The sequence below is a fragment of the Coenobita brevimanus genome, chromosome 26 (genome assembly GCF_032717465.1).
Source record: "Coenobita brevimanus isolate Jiangsu-jjx chromosome 26, ASM3271746v2, whole genome shotgun sequence".
Lineage (NCBI taxonomy): Eukaryota > Metazoa > Arthropoda > Malacostraca > Decapoda > Coenobitidae > Coenobita > Coenobita brevimanus.
Genome location: NC_136979.1, coordinates 35202506 through 35225888, shown reverse-complemented (window position 1 = coordinate 35225888; position 23383 = coordinate 35202506). Strand labels below are relative to the sequence as shown.

Sequence of the window (23383 nt, the reverse complement as noted above, 5' to 3'; positions counted from 1 at the left end):
TGTCTCATTTCTATCCCCTGTCCTACACTCCTAAACTTTAAATGCACACCCTTATCCTCTATCCCACACCCTCACCCACTGTCCCACGCCCTTACCAACTATCCCACACCCACACTATCACCTTATGTCCTGCATCCATCCCCTCACCCCAAATCCCATGCTCTCAACCCTGTATCCCACACCCTTATCCTCAGTCAATCCCTTATCCTACACCCACACCCTCATCCCTTATCCTGGACCAATGCCCTCATCCCCTGTCCTGGACCCACGCCCTTAACCCCCCCCCCCAGTCCCACACCCACATCTCACCCCCCTATTCTACACCCACACCCTCATTCCCTATCCTCCACCCTATCCCCCACTCTCACCCCCTATCTCACTCTCACCATCTGCCCCACACTTCCCTGCTTACCACCCACCCTCATCCTCTAATCTCCCTCACATCTCTCTCCCTCTGTCCCACGGCCCTTTCATCCCCTATCTCACCCTCACCCCTGACCCATATCCCACATCTTTACTCTCACCCCTTGTCTCACACCTTCACCTCCACCCCTTATTCCACGTCTTCACTCTCACCCCTTCACCTCTGCCCCTTATTCCACATTTTCAGCCCTCATTCTCACACTTTCATTTACTATTCCATAACCACATCCACTCCCACTCCCAGAATCACACCACACCTTTATCCAGTATCCAACACCCTCATCCTCACCCCCCTATCCCTTGCCCACACCACCTCCTGTCCCACTCCCTGACCCTCTCTCCCACACCCACATCCTAACCTCTTATTCCACACCTTGGACCCCACCCCTTATCTGCCAATGACACCCACACTCATCCCTCTCACCTAACCTTTACCCATCCTTTCCCACATACTCTTACAGTCCCCCCCCCCTCTCTCTCTCGTACCTTGCTTACACCTCCTCTTTCCTTATCACCACTCCCTCCACCCTTGTATCTCTAATTACCTTCACCCCACCTATCATCTGCCCTTGTAGGTATTATCCCTATCACCCATCCCTGTAGGCATTATAGGCACTAGTGTGTGTGTGTGTATATATATATATATATATATATATATATATATACATATATGTATACTAGTGCCTATAATGCCTACAGGGATAGATGGTAGGGATAATGCCTACAAGGACAGATGATAGGTGGGGTGAAGGTAATTAGAGATACAAGGGTGGAGGGAGTGGTGATAAGAAAAGAGGAGATGTAAGCAAGGTACGAGAGAGAGGGGGGGGACTGTAAGAGTATGTGGGAAAGGATGGGTAAAGATTAGGTGAGAGGGATGAGTGTGGGTGTCATTGGCAGATAAGGGGTGGGGTCCAAGGTGTGGAATAAGAGGTTAGGATGTGGGTGTAGGAGAGAGGGTCAGGGAGTGGGGCAGGAGGTGGTGTGGGCAAGGGATAGGGGGGTGAGGATGAGGGTGTTGGATACTGGATAAAGGTGTGGTGTGATTCTGGGAGTGGGAGAGGATGTGGTTATGGAATAGTAAATGAAAGTGTGAGAATGAGGGCTGAAAATGTGGAATAAGGAGCAGAGGTGAAGGGGTGAAAGTGAAGACGCGGAATATGGGGTGGGGGTGAAGGTGTGAGAGTAAAGATGAGGGGTGAGGGAGAGATAGGGGATGAAAGGGTCGTGGGACAGAGGGAGAAAGATGTGAGGGGGATTAGAGGATGAGGGTGGGTGGTAAGCAGGGAAGTGTGCAACAGATGACTTAAGTCATTTATGAAGTTTCTTAACAGCTCTCCCTATAGTGAATGTCATATTTATAAATATTCTTTAAGAATATTTATGATGATGGATGTTAAGAAGCTTTATAAATTTGACTTAAGTCATGTTTATAAAGATTCTTAAACTTCCTTAAGAATCTTAATACATATGGACTCAAAAATCTTTATAAATATGAATTTTTTGCCCAATTAAAATTACCTACCCTTGTGCATTCCACCTTGCAAGTTTGACCTAAATATGTCAGGGGTGTCCTATAAAAGGTTCATTAATACAACCCTGCAAAAAAATAATTTATAAAAAAATATTTACAATGTTTACCCCCCCCCCCCCACTTTTCTACTCTCATTCCCTGTTCCTTGTCTCCCCTCCTCCATTACTACACTAACCTTTACCTGCACCACCACTTTCCTACCACTTCCACAATTACCTTCCCCTCCACCACCACCACCCAACCTTCAGCCCCCCACCCTCACCCTACTTATCCCTTTCTATGACCACCACCCTGCCTTTTACCACCACTACCACCACAAACGACCTACTCCTTAGCACCACCAACTTACCTGCCTTTTCCACTTAGCGATCACTGATCTATGTGCCTTAACCCCCCCCAAATGGGGAGGTTAAGGTACATAGGTCAGTGATCGCTAAGTGGGAAAGGTAGGTAAGTTGGTGGTGCTAAGGGGTAGGTCGTTTGTGGTGGTGGTGGTGGTAAAAGGCAGGGTGGTTAGGGTGGTGGTCATAGAACGGGAGAAGTAGGGTGGTGGTGGTCGTGGGGCTGCAGGTTGGGTAATGTGGTGGTGGAGGGGAAGGTAATTACTGAGGTGGTAGGAGAGTGGTGGTGCAGGTAAAGGTTAGTGTGGTAATGGTGGAGGGGAGACAGGACACAGGGAATGACAGAGAAGTAAAGAGGGAATGCATAATAGGAGCACAGAGTGAGGTAGATAACATGGATGCACCTGGAGGAGGAGAAAAAAGTGAGAGGGGAGTGAGGGTGTGGGGAGAATAGGCAAGGTAGGAGAGGGGGAGGGGAATAAGAGAATGGCAGGTGCGGTGAGAGGGAGGGGAGATGATTAAGAAGGGGCTGGGTAAAGGAGATAGGTAAGTAGGAGAATGAAGAGTATGGAAGAGAGCTAGGGAAGGGGGAGGAAGAGACAGGGAGTGAGGGATGGGTATGGTAAGGAAGAAAGCAAAGAGATTAGGGAGTAGGGGAAGCTCAGGGAGATGCAGAGAGGGAAAGAGAAGGCAAAGAATGCAATGAAAGGGCAGAAAAATAAAAAGGGTAGGAAGAGGCAAAGAAGGGCAGGAAGATGCAAGGAATGGAGGAGAAAGATCGAAAAGAGCAGGAAGAGAGAGGAAGGAACGAGTATAGTAGGCAGATGCATGAAAGTGCAGGCCATAGCAAAATAGGGACAAGAACAGCAAGACAGGGTAAGGTTATGGATGACAAGAAAGTAAGGAAATGCTTAGCAGGGCAGAATATAGTAAAGATATGCCAGGTAAGCTAGTTTTGGGAGTGGGAGGATTGCGTAGGGATAGGCAAGTAAAGGTTGGGAGTAGCCAGATACAATAAAGAGTAGAGGGGACTGAAAGGTTGTACAGGGTACACTGGGGAAAGGCTGGACATGGTATGACAAGGTGATGTAGGGGGGGTGGGAGATGGTATGGTGGGGAGAGGCAGGGTATGGTAAGGAGGCAAGGCAGGAAGACAGGGCAGGTAGGGTACCAAGAGGCAGGAGAGTGTCAAGAGGAAGGGGACTGTAGGTTGATGCAGGGCTGAGCATGACAAGGTATGGATGGGTAAAGTAGGGCAGTGAGCAGCAAGGTTGGTTAAGCAAAGGCAATGTACGATGAGACAGGGTAGCTTAGGGAGAGGCAGGGCAATGTTAGGACTTGAGACAGGATAGGGTAAGGAGAAGAAAGGTAGAGTAGGAAAATACTAGTCAGAGTAAAGAGAAGAAAGTCAGGTTAGGGAAAGGCAGAGTAAGAAGGAGAGGCAGGGTCAATAGGATATGCAAAGATAGAGAAGGGTGAGCTGAAACAGGGTAGTGGAGTGAATGAAATCAAAGTGCCAGAAAGCAAAGATCATATGGCACTCTCATGATCTGAAGATACAATAAGGAATACAAAGGACACAGCAGAGGATAATTAGAAACTAAAGGGGGGATTTTAGATTGTGTGAAGGATATGAACTGTTTTTAGAAACTACTACATACGGTCTATAGACAAGTACTGGGACTGCCAGAGAATATTTCTAAGCCAGCAACAAGGACGAAGCTGTTCTAGAAAGGAAGGCAGCATTGCAAGCATACTGTTATACTGCACGGAGTTTATTACCTGGAATATCAGACCAGAAGGACCGTCATCTTGACTTATTAGTGGTAATAGGTGGCAATCAGAGGCCTGAATGGCATAAAAGTGAAAATTCCCTGAGGAGATTGCAGAATGAGTTAAAGAATCAACCTGTTCATTTCCAGGAATACATACATGACTAGAGACCAAGCAGAAATATGTTTTTCTTTAATATATGAAGATATGACTCTCATGAACAAAGGGGTGTAAAGAGCAGGAGGAAGACAAAAGGGAAAGTGCACTATGGGAGTCAGTCAAAAGAACAAAGATAAGAGTAAAGCCTACAACGTAAGGCACCACATACTGTACAGAATACTGTTGTGAATAAGCTAGCAACAAAGGGTAAGGTTAACTGACTGGATTGAGGGGAAAAAGTATAATTCCTGCGCCATTTGATGTTTTAGACCCATCAGTGTCAACGTGGGTAGCACAAGAATGAGAAGACAGATGTTCAAGAAAATAAGAACACGGACAAGGGGTGAAGTAAAGATTTGGAGTAAGGAATAACAGAGGTGCAAACAGTAGTGGGAGGTATGAGAACATAGGTGAAGGGCATTGGAATTGGTAAAGGAAGAACGAGAGAGCAAAGGTTATATACAAATTGGAAAAGGAGGGCGTAAGTGTGGACAGGATGTAAATTTTGCTAACGTGGGTGGAGGAATGGTAAGCCTCCGGGAAGGAGATTGATGAAGCTTGGTTGGGTACTGGGTTGGAAAAAAGAGGACAATCGTCTTGACACAGAAGCTAATAAAAGATTTAAAGGCACCATGAGCTAATCGTAAACCTAGATGGTGGACCGGGTAACAGTGTAGAGAAGGGCAAGGTAGGTTGTAGCAGGCAAAGGCAGTGTAAGGTAAGAAGACACAGGGTAAAGTGGCAGAGCATTGTAGGGAGAGGCAAGGAAAGGTTGGGTAGTGAGACAGGGCAGGGTAGCACGAAAAGGCAAGGTCAGGAATGGAGGGTTGAATATGGAAAGACAGGGTAGGGTTGGCAAGATAGTATGGGGTAGTGTGGAGAGAGGAAGTGTAGGGTTGGGAAGATAAGCATTAGTGTAAGAAGGGACAGGATAAGGAAGGGAAGGTGGGTAGGAAAAGGTATGGCAGGTAGATGGCAGGGCTGAGCTGGGAGAAGACAAGGCAAGGAAGGGATGGCTGGAACAGGGTAGGGTGTGGTTAGTAATAGCAAGACAGGCAGGTTAAGGGAAGGCAAGGCTGGATGCAATACAGGGTGATACGTCAAGGTAGTACAGGGGAGGGAACAGGGTTGGGTACGGTAGGAAATGGGAGGTCAAGGCAGAGTAGGGTAAGGGATGGCAGGTCAAGGTAAGGGGGCAGGGTAGGGCAGAAGGGGAAGGAAGCATTACAAAGAAACCTAATACAATACATACAGTAACCAACACTGCAATACATATAAACTACAAGAAATACATGGTGTATAAAATCCTTTTAATTTTGGAACAATGACAATTTTTCTTAAGTTTATGAAATTTACATTTTGACAATTATTTTCAGTCCTAAATACAATTATTAAGATAACCGAGGAGCTGAGGAGAATATCTTTCTTGCTGTAACCCAGCCCTCATTTAAAGCAATTTTTATCTACAAGTACTTTCCAGGAACATATCTAGTGTTAAATGATAAATTACTGTATAAGAGTAAGACGTTTTTTGGTGGTCTTATACACTGGAAAAAAAAAAAAATAATAATGCACAAAAGGTGCCTTTAGGTCTCAAACAAATTTGTTAAATACATTTTCATCTTATTCATACTAGGGTATATACCAAGGTGCCTCAATAACACTGAAATTCAGAATGAAACCTTTTCTTCCATGAGCTACATGCTCCCCCCCTTCTTTATTAACAGTACTGTCCTGTCAGTGAACTGGGGGCACAATGGCTCAGAGGTAGAGTGCCCGACTCGTAATCACGAGGTTGGGAGTTCGAGACTCTGACGGGTCACCATTGCCAGGAGTGGTAGCGCGCTCCTGTAACCTACAAGGGCTAGGCCATAGTTGCCTAGCATGGGGATGAATAAATCCTAATCCCTATGTCAGTGAACTACACATGTATTCAAAACACTTAAGGTCAACAAACAGCAGCCAACCTCTAACAATACCCACCAATGCTAGAACACCGCATACACAAAGCAGAATGAAAGCCTTATCCCGTTCAACTATCACTCTTTTCATGCCAGACACATAAATCAAACACACCATGAACTCCCTTTATTATCTGTCACTCCCAATAGAGACCCCCTATATCCTTTCATTAACGCTGGACATGTACGTGACCTTTTCTCAAACCATGAACCGCATACAAAGGCATCTCATAAACTTGATGCTTTCAAAATATTAAGTAATTATACTCTTTTACCCTAGCTTGGTGTAAAATAATCATATCTCCATCTTGAATGCCGAGTTGTAACAGCAAAATAACAGCAGAATCTGGTGCTAGGCTCTAGGAAGTGCTAGGGAAAGGATGTACAGTTGTAGCAATACCCTTTTCTGATAATGCACAACATGAAAAAATTACACAATGACAAAAATCTGGGCCAAGTTAAAATGAAAAGAGTACATTTACGGACAGCAGATGGAATCTCTGAAACAAGTTTAATTAAATGACAATTATGCAGAGCCAAACTGGGCTCCATCACACCACCACCTGAACATGTAAATATCCTAAACCATGACCACACCTCAACAAGACCTCCACAGAATTAATGAGGCTGTCTCTTTCTCACCCTCACTCTACGTACCTCTTTACCAGCTATTCAGACCACCTACACTCTGTTCACTTTAACTAATGTGAAACTGTTCTCTCTCCATACTGAATACTGAGCTGAAACCAGATATTAAAACTAAAACACAGTGCTATTTATGAAAAGTCTTATCAAAGGAAGAAAAGATCCACAGAACTGCATTATTCTGCCAATGAGCTATTGGAAATAAGCTGCAAAATGATGAAAATCCCACACCAGTCAAAGAGGATAAAATATAGAAAGTACCAGTAGTACATGACCTCTCACTAGACCACTGCCCCATAATGTCACTCACTCACACATGTCTTATTTATGGATGGAAAAGAGCCACAGACATGCATCATTCTGCCATTGAACTATGGGATGTAAGCTGCAAAAGGATGAAAATCCCAGTCAAGTCAGAGTGGATGAATTACAGAAAGCAGTACATGATCTCTCACTTGACCCCCAGCTCCCACACACACACACAAAACTTGCATTTAGACCAAATGGAAACTACTTTCACAGGTTTAAATATGTATGTATGTATGTATGTATGCATCTATCTATCTATATATATATATATATATATATATATATATATATATATATATATACCCCTTGCCATATCATGGGTGAGCATTATACCCCGGTGCTCAACACAAGGCGGGGAATACAGTGATCATAGTATTACCTACTAGGAAAAATAATCGGTATGACATTAAACCCACTGCATGACAGCTATTTTTAGCCCTACTGGTCACCTCCGTGTCGGCCATTTTTTTACCTTTTTTTATTGGCTAAAATGATAGATTTCAATGTGAAAAACAACGAATATCACCATAAAAATACTCACCGAAGCTCAGAAATGGGTTTTATCAAGTCCTACATACTTGTATACAAGTGTTCCCATTCTCTCACGCTCGCCACGTAGGTGAGAGAAAGCCGTTTTCTATGTAAAGTAGACTCAGGTATTTATGTTGGGAGGGTATCGCAATGTTCAGTACACTTTTCTGATTACTTATTACTTCAACGTCTGTCACAATTTGCATGTCTTTCTTGCTGTGAATGCATTGTCTTACAGTTACTTGAAGATAGGTACTACCTGACTTCACTATGAACAGTCCTGGCACTTACAAGACCGTATTTACAGCTTGACATCACTATGTACAGTTCTTACACTTGCAAGAAAATATTTACAACTTGATTTCACTATATATTTAGGTGAAAATATTTACATGCCTTCACTATATACAGCACTGGGTGAGGCACACAGGCAGAGTGAGTGTGAGGGGGGAAGTGAGTGGGTGTATGGCCTTGACTGCCTGAGGCATGATAGAAGAGCAGTTAACATACATGCCTGCCAATTTTTACCTGCAAATCTTGAAAAATGAAGTCATAGTGAATGGTTTAATTTTAAACAGTTTTAAAATGGCACTGGCACTGACCACAGATTTTTGTTAGACCGTTTTCAAACGGCACTGGCACATGGCGGGTTAAGTGCAGGTTTCTGAGCTATTTTGAGTCAACAGACATTATGAAAAGACAGGGATAATAGTTCTTTCAGAAAAGCATAAAAAAAAAAAAATTAAAAAACCCTGAAAACGGAGTTCTTAGTTCATTGTTATATGAAACTTACACAGTCTAAGAAAATATTTCAATCCAATGGAGCACATTAAAATACTTCCATACAGTTATTAACAATGCTGTATATGGTAGGATAAAGGCACATTTTCCCACACCATTTGAAAAGAATAAGAACAGATGTGCAAAGAAAAAAAAAATCATCTTATCCTGTGTTGCCCCATGAGAAGTAGAGTAGCCCGTACTCCTGATATTTAAGACGAGTGACCAGCCTCACTCATCCCTGAGTGGCATGACGTGAGCAGTAACCGCAACCACCCCTTGGATATAAACCTGCACCAGCTCAATCCGACTGGAGCGCCTTAATTACCCACTAAACCACCAGGCGCCATATTTAGGTTATATGGTTACCACCCAGCATAATATATGGTTTCCTGGTGTACAGGAAACCATTTGGCTTGTCACTATCCCCCCGTTTATCCATCATAAATCAGTCCAAGCCATGTTGGATGGTGAATTTTCTCAGTTACTGCAGTGCTACCCCCCCAGCCCCTCTATGAGGCTATATAAGAAAACGTACAGTCAGCCACGGGAAAACAGTTCAGGATGCTCATTAATATTTTCTATAAATGAAGGGCAACAACTCAAGAGGCTCATGACTACCAACATAAATGAAAGGACATCAACTTAAAGATGTATTTTTTTTTTTGCATTTCTAAGTGCTAGTCAGGCAACCCCCCCCAAGATGGACCCAACAGCCGGACGACTGAAAGTTGTACGCTCCAAGAATAAAACTAACAAATGAGAGCTAAATTCAAGATCCATTCATTTTGAGATTCCTGCACACATTTCATTTAACTGACTGAAGGTCACAGGCTTAGGGGAAATGAAGTAGAGAGTGAAGACCGTACCAAAATTGACCAGCTGTATATTAAAATCTTCCATAACGAGGACTATGAGTCTCCTGTGGCCGACTGTGCAGTGCGTCACTATTACATGACAATAATAAATATGTACATATGACAATCACTGCAAGAAGACTAAAAAATACATCAAAACCAATCTCAATACTTCTCGAAGGAGTAATGCCTACATTTCAGGGTCAATTGGTGTGGGTGATTGCACTCACCATCCACTTACTCAATGTAGTGCTGCATTCAGGTGGCTGCCCTTTCCTCTCATCCTTCCTTCTTTCTTTCCTCTTTCTTCTGTCTACAGGTGACTGTACACCGAGTGACAAGCCAAATGGTTTCCTGTACACCAGGAAACCATTTACTATGCTGGGTGGTAACCTTATAACCAAACTATGGTGCCTGGTGCTTTAGTGGGTAATTAAGGCACTCCAGCCAGACTGAGCCAGTGTCGGTTTATATCCAAGGGGTGGTTGGGGTTTATTGCTCACGAAGCCTAATGCCACTCAGGGATGAGTGAGGCTGGTAACTCTCATCTTAAATGTCACGACTAACTCGCCTTGCCCCAGGCTCTTAAGAACCTCATGGGGCAACACAGGATTAGATGATGTATATTTGATTGGAACAGAAAATTGGAATAGAAAACGCAGCAGTGATCTCGGAAAGTTCAGTGAATAATTTCAAACACAGATAATGCTGAAGGGAAATTTGAATGAAAAAGCATATTGGTACCATAAGTGGAGGATTTTAGAAAACTGATCATCAGATTTGGGAGGTTGCAATATATACCAGTAAGTATGCTAATCCAGTAAGCTAATGAAAAGTGCCTGAAATGAAATAACTAGGCAAACCACAGGCTATACAATGTTTTGTGTTGACTGTACATTATGTAATAAAAATAATAATACAGCTAATAATGACAATTATCACCCGCATAATTCACTGGGATGTCTTCTCTATGGCATAGGAGGCTTGCTGAGAAACATGTTAGGAAATCACCACAGCCACAAAGAGGCCACTTTAACCACACTAGTACCAGACATTCAACTGAGAGAAATACTGTACTAAGACAAGCATAAAAAATAACCTGGGGAATCTTTCTGTCTACCTCATAATTCTAACTCTTTCTTTCTCAAAAATTCTAGCAATTTATCTACCAACTTTTTAACTAGCAATGTATCTACGTGTATCAATGTAATATGTTTTATCTATGTATCTATCTATTTACATGTGCCTACCTGTTTACCAACTTAAAACAATGCTGAGTTGTTGCAATATTGGCAAGTAGGCTGATGCTAATCATAAAGTGAACTGGAATGGTTGTAGAACTTTATCTAGGTTCTACTGGTACTGGAATATCCAGGGAATTTGATTATTATGCTCTTGTTACTTTAACCTGACCTACAATTACCATTTCAGTAATAGTTTAGAAAATAAAATAATGCCAATTATGAAGCAGTACAATAAAGGATGTAGATCTGGAGTACTGTGTTATTCTACCATTGAGCTACATGAAAATAGCTTGTACAGACAAAAACCTGGACCATTAAGGTGAAGAACTATGACAACTGAGCACGGACTAAATAGTTAAAAGTAAAGATCATCATTATCGTTAGACCCGAAAGAAGCACTCTCAGCTGAATAAAGCTATCTAGTGTTAGATGGGATAGAGACAGTTGCTCTCCCACTTCAAAACATTTGATTATCGACCAGCTTTGTCACTGGTACTGGTGCTATGAAGCTCCCAGCCTGACAGTGCCAGGGACTGATTCCTGGCACTGCATCATCATTATCTTTGCCACTGATTAACATGTAAAATGAGTATCTAGGTGAAATAATTGGCCTTAAGTACCATAGTGGTGAAATAATGTCACATGGTCACAATTATCATCATCAGTCCAACCTCCTTTTCCCACCCAAGGATGGGGTGAGGAATTCTCAATAAAAATTTCCTAAGTAGGGGAGCAACTGTTAACATACTCTGTCCACATCAACTTGGCTTCAAAGTGATATGCAATGGATGCAGGGTCACAGTATGTTATTCTTGCCTTATTCTGCAACTAAGTTATGGGAATTAGGCTGCCGGAGAACAAAAATCTCAGCCAAGTCAAGGTGGACAAACCACACAATGTGCAATGTGTGGTAGCAGCAGTAGAGTAGAAGTAGGAGCTGCTGTAATTGTAGCTACACGAGCATAGCTAGGAATCGAAGACTGGAGTGGCCAAAGATGGAGCAGTTCTGTGAAAATCTTCAGGCCAGTTGGAGGGCGTTCCCCATGGGATTTAAAGTGGTCAGTGCCCTCCAGGCCATGCCATGAAGACAGAAGCAGCAGCATGTACACCAGATGCTGCAACAGCACTAATCGCTGATGTAGCAGCGGCAGCAGCAACACCCACCCTAGCAGTAACAGGAAGAGCAGCACCATTAGTACTGGTGGCCTCTGAAAAATTACAAGCTTTTGGGAGATATTCTCAGGTCTGTTGATAAATTAACCCTCCATTGTGTGGAAGAGTTCAACACAGAACTTAATTAACCCTTATAATACTCATGCTGGAGAGGAAGGTCTTCTAGTGGTGACACTGATACAACCAGACAAAGGAGCTGCCTGATTATATAAATGTTTCTCATTACCATCCCTTTCCCCTAACAGGAGAATGGAGACCCACATAAGCTTTGGCCTGCAGTCCACTGGGTTATGTTCTGGTGAGCCTGGGGTTGCAACTACTAATGCAGGAAACCTACAATACAAATACTGGTTCAGGATGCCTAAAATAAACAGATTCATTTCATGTCATTTGTCTGGCTCAATTCCCAGGTCATACAAACATGACTCAAGTACTTCCTTAATCCCAGAAGTCAGATGGCAGACTACAGCAGAAGGCAACTTCACACCTGCAGTCCACCAAGTTTACATTTCAGATGAGCCTGGGGCCACAACAACTACTACAGCCTGGGGCTACAACAACTACTACAGCTTGGGGAAAGTTGAAACGGTGGAAAATCAACTGTAGAGGGAGATAATGACCTTTAATAAATGTCTATCAATCTAACACACAATAAGATGATGATGTTAATGATGATAGTAGTAGTAGTAGTAGTGGTAGTAATAATAATAATAATAACAATAATAACAACAATAATAATAATAATAAGCCACTGCCCCATGTTTTTTTCCAACTCATCAACCACAGGCATGCACGCAACGCTGCACTGATACGGAGGACGACAAAAAAAGCTGGCACTGAGAAGGGAGGAAGTGGAAGAGTCTCACACCAAGGGAAGACGAGGAGGAGGAGCAGCTGGAGGAAGAAGATGGTGGGGGGAAGGGGGGGGAGAGGAGGAGGAGGAGGACACTGAGAAGAGAAGGAAGAAGCTGGCACTGAGAAGAAGGAAGATCATGGCACTGAGAGAAGAGGAGGAGGAGGATAATGAAGGCATTAAGAGACGAGGAGGAGGATGGCACTGAGTGAAGAGTTGGAGGAGGAGGAGGATGATGGCACTGAGAGAAGAGGAGGAGGAGGAGAATGGCACTGAGAGAAGAGGAGGAGGGTGATGGCACTGAGAGAAGAAGAGGAGGAGAATGGCACTGAGAGAAAAAGAGGAGAAGGAGGAAGAGGATGGCACTGAGATGAGGAGGAGAAGGAAGAGGCTGGCACTGAAAGGAGGAGGAGAAGGAAGATGTTGACACTGAGAAATGAAGGAAGAGGTAGAGGATTGCACTGAGAAGAGGAGAAGGAGGAGGATGGTGCTGAGAGACAAGGAAGAAGAGGAGGAAGATGATGGCACTGAGAGAAGAGACGGAAGAGAAAGACATTGAGAAAAGGAAGAGGAGGAGGAAGAGAATGGCACCCAGAGAAGAGGAAGAGGAGAAAGAAGATGGCACTAATAGAAGAGAAGGAGGAAGAGAATGGCACAGAGAGGAGGAGGAGGGGGATGGTACTATGAGGAGAGGGGGACAAAGAGGAAGAGGATGGCACTGTGAGGAGAGGAGGAGGAGGAAGACAATGGCACTGAAAGAAGTGGAGAAGGAGGAGGAGGAGGAAAAGGAGGAGGAGGAGGAAAAGGAGGAGGAGGAGGAAAAGGAGAAGGAGAATGGCACTGAGAGAAGTGGAGGGGGAGGAAGAGGATGGTACTGAGAAGAGGAGGAAGAAAGTGGCACTGGGAGATGAGGAAAGGAGCAGAGGATGGCACTGAGAAGAAGAGGAGGGAGAGAATGGCACTGAGAAGAGGAGGAGGGAGAGAATGGCACTGAAAAGAGAGGAGGAGGAAAAGAATGGCACTAGAAGAGGAAGAAGTGGATGGCACTAAGAGAAGACGAGGAGGAGGAGGAAGAGAATAGCACTGGGGAGGAGGAGGAGAAACAGGATGGCACCGAGAGAAGATGAATAGGAGGATGGCACTGAGAAAAGAGGAGGAGGAGGAAGAAGAGAATAACACTACAGAGGAGGAGGAGAAGGAGGAGGAGGAGACTCAACAGGGAAGGGAGGGAGGAACGAGATTGCTGGCACTGGAAGGGAGAGGGGGCAGCTGGCATTTGGCATAGAGAAGCAAGTCTCCACTGAGGGAGGGAGGAGGAGGAAACTGGCAGTGAGGGAGGAGAGTCTAGGACTCAGAGTTAAAGAGGAAATGAGAGGGGTTGGCACTGAGAGGAAGAGGAGGAAGAGATCAGCAGTAGATGAGAAATATGCTGGCACCAAGGTAAAATGAGACCTGTATTCATGAGGAATATTAAAGTTGTATCTGACCACTCCAATATAAAGTCTATACTTTGTACTGTGAGGATTATTATGCTTATATCTAACCACTCCAATTTGATGGTGGCAGGTGGGTGTGCCCATCACTGACTCAGTTCATGTCTATCATTATTTTACTATGTCTGTCCTCCTCTTTTTCCATTTCTACCCTTTCTGACACTATTTATTAATCTTCTTTTCATTTCAGATGGTTTTACAGTGAGTGACAAGCCTAATGGTTTCCTGTAACCTGGGAAACCATTATAACTGGATAATAACCCAAACCAAATAAAGGGGTGATGTGGAGCCTGCTATGGTGCCCCTGTTAACTGGGTGGAGATGCAAAAACAGCATCCACCCAGGAAACAACCATCCAGTGCCTCACTGTGGTGGGGTGCCTTCAGCCACATGGAACATCAGTTCAATACTTGGGATTATCCTGCTGGAGCGGTGAACTGCCTGTGGTTAATATGTCTGCTTGATCAGAGATGGGTAGCACAACAATTCCAATCTGAAAAGTCTGCCTTAAGCTGGGGGGGGGGGGGGGAAGCCACTCACCCTCAAGGAGTTAAGATATTACCGCAATACAATTTTGCACCATATCAAGTTGATAACATCATACACTAGCAGAATAGTCTATATTCCTACTGGCTAAACCACAATATAGTGTAGCCTATGTTTATTAGTGAGCAGACCAGACAGTGAAGTATGAAGTAGCAATGTTACCGTATTCTATGACAGAAAACTACTAAGCCTTTGGAAACAAACTTTATGTACATCTCAACTTAACATCCTAACCCAGCTTCCCATAGTCACAAGGGGTGGGGGAAGATCTTTAACAAAACTCTTGGATCTATAAGAACATGAATCAGAGGAGAAAGCAAACCCCAGGTACATTCTCTTCCCAGCCTGTGCTGTTGAAGATATAAGGCTGTTTGCAACAAAGTGCTAGGTGATATATCCTTGTCACATAATATCAATGAGTAAAGTCAATCACCAAGACCTGTTTTCCCATCTCACAACTGGTAGCAAGTGCTAAAAAATTATAATGAAGAAGTGAAGTTCTTACCCATGGTGTACTGTTGATGGTGATATATGTGGGGAAGACAGTTCATGCAGTGTTGCTGTGCAAGTCAACTAGTTTCCGTGATGCTTCCCGCTCAACCTTTATCAATCTCACACATCACTGCACCCTATCACCAATCCATCTTCCATATCTGGTTGCCTGTCTTGTCATTAATCTTGCACCACCACATTCCAGGACTCCACAAGGCTTCTCTAACCACTCCCAGCATCTCCACTGTCCAAACATCCACCACTCTGAAAGTGACACTGCAGTGAGAACCAACACAACCAAATATATCATAAGTACTGTTAGAATGGCAGTTTAATGTCACAGGATAAAAATAAATCACATCACTCAGTAAACTATCCCCATGTACAGTACTGTACAATCACTTTCAATGAACTACTTGCAAATCTGATAGAGCTGTAAACTTTAAATACCACAGCTACAATAATATAATAATAATAATAGTAATAATAATAATAATAATAACAGTAAATGTAGTGGGTGGAGGTGGTCACCATCCACTCACTCGATGCAGTGCTGCTTTGGGTGTCTGCCCTTTCCTCTCTTCCTTCCTTCCTCTTCTGTTTTTCTTTCCTTCATAATAATACTAATACTAAAAATAATAATAATATGTAGTGAGTGGAAGCACTCACCATCCACTCACTCGATGTAGCGCTGCTTTGGGTGTCTGCCCTTTCCTCTCTTCCTTCTTTTCTCTTCTGTTTTTCTTTCCTTCATTCAATCCTCTTCCTTCTGACTATGGGTGACTGTACACTTCCTCTTTTGTCTGCCTTTCCTTCATTCTTTCCTCTTCCTTCTGCCTATGGGTGACTCTACACTAAGTGATATGACAAATGGTTTCCTGTACACCAGGAAACCATTTACTATGCTGCGTGGTAACCATATAACCAAATTATGGCACCTGGTGGTTTGGTGAGTAATTAACGTGCTCCAATAGGAGCAGATGCAGGTTTATATCCAAGGAGTGGTTGGAGTTTACTGCTCACGTAATGCCACTCAGGGATGAGTGAGGTTGGTCACTCTCATCTTAAACATCAGGACAAACTTGCCTAGCCCCGGGCTCCTAAGCTCCTCATGGGGCAACATAGGATTGGATGATGGATGGATGGATAAATGAATAAATAATAATACAGTAAAAAAAAAAATAATAATAATAATAATAATAGTAATAATAATAATAATACCCTCAACATATTAAACTTTACAGAGCAACCTAGCAGCTATTCTGTCCCAGCCATCTCACTGGAGGATTCCTAGGACAGGGCACAATAATGACCGATGCAACAAATTCCCTTAATACAGCACTGGTACATCTCCAGAACTACTGTAGGACTAATGAACAGACTCACTGCAACCCACCAATACACTGGCACTCCACTCTCGGGTCCCTACACCCCAAAGAGGATAATATAGGATTGGTAGGTGGTGGCAACCATTATCCACTCACTTGATGTAGTGCTGTCTACTTCTTCCTTAGCCTTTATCATTCTTTTTCTGTGCCTGCCCTCATCTCTTCCTATTTCTCCCATCTTTCCTGTCTTATTGCTTTTCTTCCCTTTACAGGTGGCTTTACATTGAGTGACAAGCCAAACGGTTTCCTGTAAGCTGAGAAACAATTTACAACGCTGGGTGGTAACCATATAACCAAACCATACGTGCTCCCTATGTGGGTTGGTGGAGGGTTAGTGCCCCTCCCCGTAAAACAAATAACTCAAAGTCAAATGGCCACCCCTTACGGGATTATGGCGTCTGGCAATAGATAGACAGATGATTTTCAGATTTTACTTTTGGGTTTAGATGAGTTATAAAATGCTTTTCAGCTTAGTTTAACTTGTTTTAAAGCTACCTGGGGGTTTAAGTTACCGGTATCTATAAACTTGTTTTTGGACTCATTTGGGTGGATTTAGGACTTGGTTGGGGGGGGGGGGACCCATGACTCAAAAACACATCCCTATAATTTAAGGTATATGTTCTATCCTAAGATACAATACCACACTTAGTAATGGGTTTTTACTTAACCAACTGCATCGTTAAACCAAGGTATGCCTGTAATTATGTTAATGAGTACATATCTTGAAAAGATTTGGAACCAAAGATTTTGTGAGGGCAACATCTATGTCCATTCTGAAACCAGCAGGTTGGAAGACTTTCTGTGGGGACATTTGTCTTCACTGGCTACAGAATCAAGAGCCTATCGATGGCCCGGGTAAATATTTTGAAACTGATGACTCTAAGTCTGGGAAAAGAAAATACAACAGAGGTCATATGTGAAGGAACTGAGTGTGATTCTAAAAAAACATCTGCGGTGCCCATGAAAGGCAGTGACACAGCTACATTAATTCTGCTCTGCCAGAAATATATTCATCTGGGTAGTCATTCACAAAGACTGTTGGAGGGCCTATTCATCCTTGTCTGAGTCAGGCTATATCCACAAGACAACTGACTAAAAAACCAGCACCAAAGGGAGACCACAGGGAGGTGCGGAGAGGGCCCGAACCAAACGGGCATAGTTTCCCCGTCGCGAAGCACCCCTCTTTCCCTCAACGGAGCCCGCAGGAAGTATGCCACTCCGCCGCACTACAGCCAGTGCTACATCTCGGCATCAAGAAACTACTGCAGGTATATAATGACATGTATTGGACACCCTGCCCCTACAACTTGCCCAAACAAGTCATTCAGGTTTGCTGGGTTTGTGCACTGGACAAGGATGTCACACGAACGCCTGGCCCTTCAGGGAACACCACTGCCCATAAACCATGGCAACTCTTGTCTGTAGACATAATCAGCCACCTACCACCTAAAGCCAGCTACAAATATAACATAACCTTTGCGGACACGTATTCAAAATTCCTGACTGCCTGCCCAGCCAATGAACACCACGCCGTGGCCGTGGCCAACGCCCTCGTCCACCATGTCTTCACTTACACTGGCAATTCCCAAGCTCTTCACTCAGACAATGCCCCAGAGTTTACCAGCAAAATATGGATGGAGCCCACCACCATCTTTGGATACAAGCTCTCCCACTCCTCCCCCTACTGGCCACAAGGGAACGGGATATGCGAGAGAAGCCACCGCACCCTCCTCAACCAGGTGCAGGCCAGGATAGAAGAAACAAGAAACGGGGACTGGCTAGCCCACGTAAAAATTGTGTACAGTGGAAGGCAAACACCTGTCCCCAGGAAGATGGCGTTACCCCTCATGAACGAGAGTTTGGAAAAATCCCCATTCTCTTACTCCTCTGACACCAACTACAGCCCCCCTCCACGTCTCCCACATCTGACCCCCTTCACCACCTCAAGAGCTGACTGCATCACCGGCAAAGACACAAAGACCTCCAACCTGACATCGCCCTCACCAATCCCTACAAGCCCGGTGACTCGGTTATGGTAGCCCAACTACCAGTCCCAAACAAACATCACCACGGTCCACAGGACCACATTCAGTTATCAATGTCCCCAACCCCTACCATGTAACCATCCAGTACCACAACAACCTGTGTACCTACCGCAACTGCCATGTGTGTCTTTTTCCCCCCCACCCACCACCTCTCAACCAAGCAACACTCACTCCCCCACCCACCACCTCTCAACCAAGCAACACTCACTCCCCCACCCAGCACACTGCACCACCACCTGCTTCCCCCAACCACACACCTGACTCATACACCTGCTACTTCACGCTATCTCACTCATCATCTTTAAGCACTTCCCCCTCCACAATCACGTACCCCAACTTACCCTCCACCAGTTCCACACCTTCCCCACAGACCCCCTACGCACCCCCAGCAACCCCACCTCCCACCCACCACCATACCGCCACCACAGGACACAAAGGCCCCGCCACCCAACCGGGGAACCCCCCACCCACCCATGCCCACCTCGCCACATGATTGATGCTGCCCTAACAACTGCCACCCCTACACCCACACACTCCTCTTCCCCACCCACCTCTCATTCCACACCCACGTCCTATGCCAGACCCCACACCAGCTCCCCATCCTCGACCACTGCCACACCCCTACCTCCTATACCCTTTCTCAGGAAACATGAGGGAGAGAATTTTACAAAGCCTTTGCCAAAATCGGAACACGAGTGACCGTGTGAAGGATTAAGAGATCCCCTCGGGATTCTGGACCTTCCTCCTTCCCTCTTCCGTTTTCTTTCCTCTACACACACACACACACACACACACACGACGCTTAAATAATAAAACAATGTGTAGCCTCTATTTATCCGTCAGAGTCCAGATATCGGTCCATATGAGGAGGGATGGAGGATGGGAGTGGCCCGGGTCGGAATGTGGGGAAGGTGAGGGTAAGGAAGCCAATGAAATAGCCATGAAAGATGAAGACAAATTATTTTATTTTATTTTATTGTTTTATTACTATTCTTTATGAAAAAACATAAACTGATTTACAATAGTATTACTGATTGAAGGATCAACAGTAGCATTTCCTTTATAAATATTCATTATATTCTAAAATTTACATTGAAAATACAATCTCTCTCTCTCTCTCTCTATCTATCACTTGATATTCATGTCTCCCTCATCTAAACCTTCTTCTTCACTGGTGGAATCCCCCTCCCCCCATCCCGTTAATTCGATCCCTCCTCTTCCCTAGGCTACTCAGCTATCACTATGAAAAAACATACACACACACACACACACACACACACACACACACGACGCTTAAGTAATAAAACAATGTGAAGCCTCTATTTATCTATCAGTGCCCAGCAGGGGTGCACCAAGGAATTTTCTTAGGAGGGGGCCCCATTTGCCAGTTTCCTGAAGTTTACATATAAGTTTTATAGTTCTAAGCTGTATATATATATATATATATATATATATATATATATATATTCTGATAGAATGATAGATTTTTTGGTAGGTCGTCAGTTATTTAAACAAACGTGTTTGTTTATATTTATCGTTTTAACAAAGAAACAAAGAACAAGCCATTCAGTCTCAACCCTATTCTGTCCAGATTTCTAATCATGGCACAAAGACGGAAAGAAACAAGGGACAGGTGAAGTGGGAAGTCCTTAGGGAGAAGGAAGGAATGTTGGGTAAGGAAATAGAGGTCACAATGGGAAAGGGATTGCCGATCCCAGCTCAGGTGTGTGTGTGTGTGTGTGTGTGTGTGTGTGTGTGTGTGTGTGTGTGTGTGTGTGCAAATGTTGTGTATGTGGGCAACACAATGTGCGACACAACAACACAACGTGCGTCACCACAACACAACATGCAACACCACAACTGAACACAACACAACGTGCGACACCACGACACAACACAACACAACGTGCGACATCACAATACAACACAATGCAACGTGCGACACCACACCACAACATAACACAACACAACAGAACGTGCGACACAACAACACAACACAACACAACATGCGACACCACGACACAACACAACATGCGACATCACAATGCAACACAACACAAAGTGCGACACCACACCACAACATAACACAACACAACGTTCGACACAACAACACAACACAACATAACGTGCGACACCACAGCACAACACAACACAACATGCGACATCATAATACAACACAACACAACGTGTGACACCACACCACAACCAGGCTTGGGTTCGAGTACATTTTTCTGTACTCGAGTTCAAGTACGATTACATTACGGTATCACGAATCCAAGTACAAGTACTCCGTTTTATAGCTGAACACGAGTCCAAGTACGAGTACATTTGTACTGTACTCAAATCCAAGTACGAGTACATTTTACTGATTTAACCTCAATTGCTTTCAGCAGTTTATTGTGTGTATGTAGGTATATAATGTCCAGGCAGCTGTTTTTCACTCCTTGCAATTAGTACCAAGGTGCTAACATATTAAAAGCAGCTTATCAGGAGTTAATGGGCATGGCTGTAATACCACTTGACCTCATTGACTCACCAACCCAGGCCACCTGGCCTCTCCAAGGACACACCATTGTTACCCTCACCACTTTTATATATCATGGTTGTACTCGAAAGTACTCGTAAAATTGTCGAGTACTTTGAGTCTGAGTACAAATATAAGTACAGGTACTACGGAAATTTTAAACCCGAATACAAGTACTGTACATTATATTGTGTACTTGAGTACGAGTACAAGTCCATGTACTCGGCCCCAAGCCCGACCACAACATACACACACACACACACAAAAGTTGCATCCAAAAACAGGAACCACAGTTCATATTGACCTGCGAGCATAGCGTGTCACTTATATCCATTCATTCATTCATTGTGTGTGTGTGTGTGTGTGTGCCTCTTGCCCTCAGGCCTTGTCCCTGGCCAGCCTGTATTCCCACAGGTCGTTAAATCAGATGCCTTTGGCCTTTGACAGTGACTTTGGAGTACGGTAAAGTAGATGATATTCTACCCTCGTCTTTCCTGAGACAGACTATAGTGCAAAAACTCCGCCACCCACACCAAGAACCCCCCACCTCCACCCGGCCCCCTCACCACATGGCCCAAGCTCCTCGCCACCCACACCTGTCCTCACCATCACCATTACCCAGGGCTCTTGCTATCTGCTGATGGTTGCAAGCCATTTGGCTCCTAAGGCTTCAGATTTACAAGCCAAATAAATTTTTAGTAGCCAAACTGACTACGAGCGGAAATATTTTAAAAGCAATAAATACATTTATTCATTTATTTACACATTGTCTATTTTTAAAAACAAGGAGACTTAATAATTGATCACAACATGCTTTTTTGTTCATTTAAGTGAGATTTACTTATTTAATAGTTTACTGGGTTTTGAACCGGATGTATTTTCTCCTCACCAAGAGGCTACTTGGATGTAAAATTTGTTCGCCGAAGGGAGAAAATACTCGCATTTGCGAGCTGTGGCTCGCCAAACAAGAGCCCTGGTACCAGATCCAGCTGTCTCTCTCGCCCACAAGCTAAGTATGCACCCACACCCCCAACACTACCCAGACCTCCCACCTCCATCCCTCCCACACCCAACACATCCCCCATAATCCTAAAAATACATCAGGCAAAGTAGAAATTTCTAGTGGCCAAGCCCACCAGGACGAGTAACGCGTGTCCCCCGCGACCTCATAAAACCCAGGTCGCCTCACCCATCTGCAGCATTCAACGTCCAGTCACCACACTCCGGGCCTCCATAAAAGAAGATCCAACGGGTACTCTGGACCCCGTGCCCAAGGTAACAAACACAGCCTCCGGGAGACACCACGACTCCTGTGAAGGACCCCACAGATTTCCACCCTTGAAGTAATATACAACCCTCACCAGGAGCCAAACCTATTCACACACCACTGGACCTCCCTCCTTCACCACCTCACGCCAACCCACCGAACTGCTACCTCTGACACCTACCATCTCCAGCCATGGGGACGTGGCTTTCCCAGCCGCGACAGTGGTAAAATACCAGCGCCAGGAATACCAGCACCAAGGGGAGACCACAGGGAGGCATGGAAAGGGCCCGAACCAAATGGCCATACACCCCGTCACCAGGCACCCCTCTTCCCCTCAACGGAGTCCGTGGGAAGTACGCCACCCCACTGCACTACTCTCGGGCCAGATCAGCACTCGCCAGGATTGAGGCGGGACTTGTTTCACAACAGTCCCAAGTAGGACCGTGACGACGTCCACTGTACTCGTCAGGAAGAAGACGGCCACTGTACTCGTCAGGAAGAGGATGGCCACTGTACTCCTCTCACCTACTACCCCCTGCAGGACCGCGGCGGCGTCCACTGTACCCACCGGGGAGGGATCAGCCACTGTCCTTCCCTCACCTGCAGCCTCCGCTGGGAGCAGGACCGCAACAACATCCACTGTACTCGGCGGGGAGAGGACATCCACTGTACTCCTCTCACCTGCAATCCCAGGGTCCTGCGGAACCGCAGCGGTGCTCACTGTGCCCATCAGGGAAGGAACGGCCACTGTCCTTCCCTCGTCCGCCACCCCTGCGACACCCCTCAAGAGTATTGCCCCTTGCTCGCCTCACCCCTCCACAGGCTGAGTGGAATGTCCCTCTCGCTCTCCCCACACCCCAATGGACAGAGCTAGCTAGCTCTCCAGTGGAGTTCCAGCTGGACAGGATCCGAAGCAGCCCCATAGTGAGCCTGGGGATACGCTCACTACAGCCAGTGCCCCTACATCACCCCTTGCTGCTGGACTCCCAGAAGAAGAGACACCACAGGCAGCCTCTGATGGCCTCTTGACCAAGGCAATGTTGCA

The 23383-nt window shown here is 44.9% G+C and overlaps 1 protein-coding gene across 1 annotated transcript in view; it reads right to left on the bottom strand.

Annotated features, from left to right (window-relative positions):
- Window positions 1-12168: 12168 nt before the first annotated feature.
- Window positions 12169-23383, bottom strand: part of LOC145394003 (uncharacterized) — a 64142-nt gene continuing 52927 nt past the window's right edge. The window contains exons 10-11 of the mRNA XM_080267974.1: window positions 15259-15378; window positions 12169-12217 (exon numbers count right to left, since the gene is read on the bottom strand). Coding sequence (XP_080124100.1) covers window positions 12169-12217; window positions 15259-15378 — 169 coding nt within the window. The remainder of the gene's footprint in view (window positions 12218-15258; window positions 15379-23383) is intronic.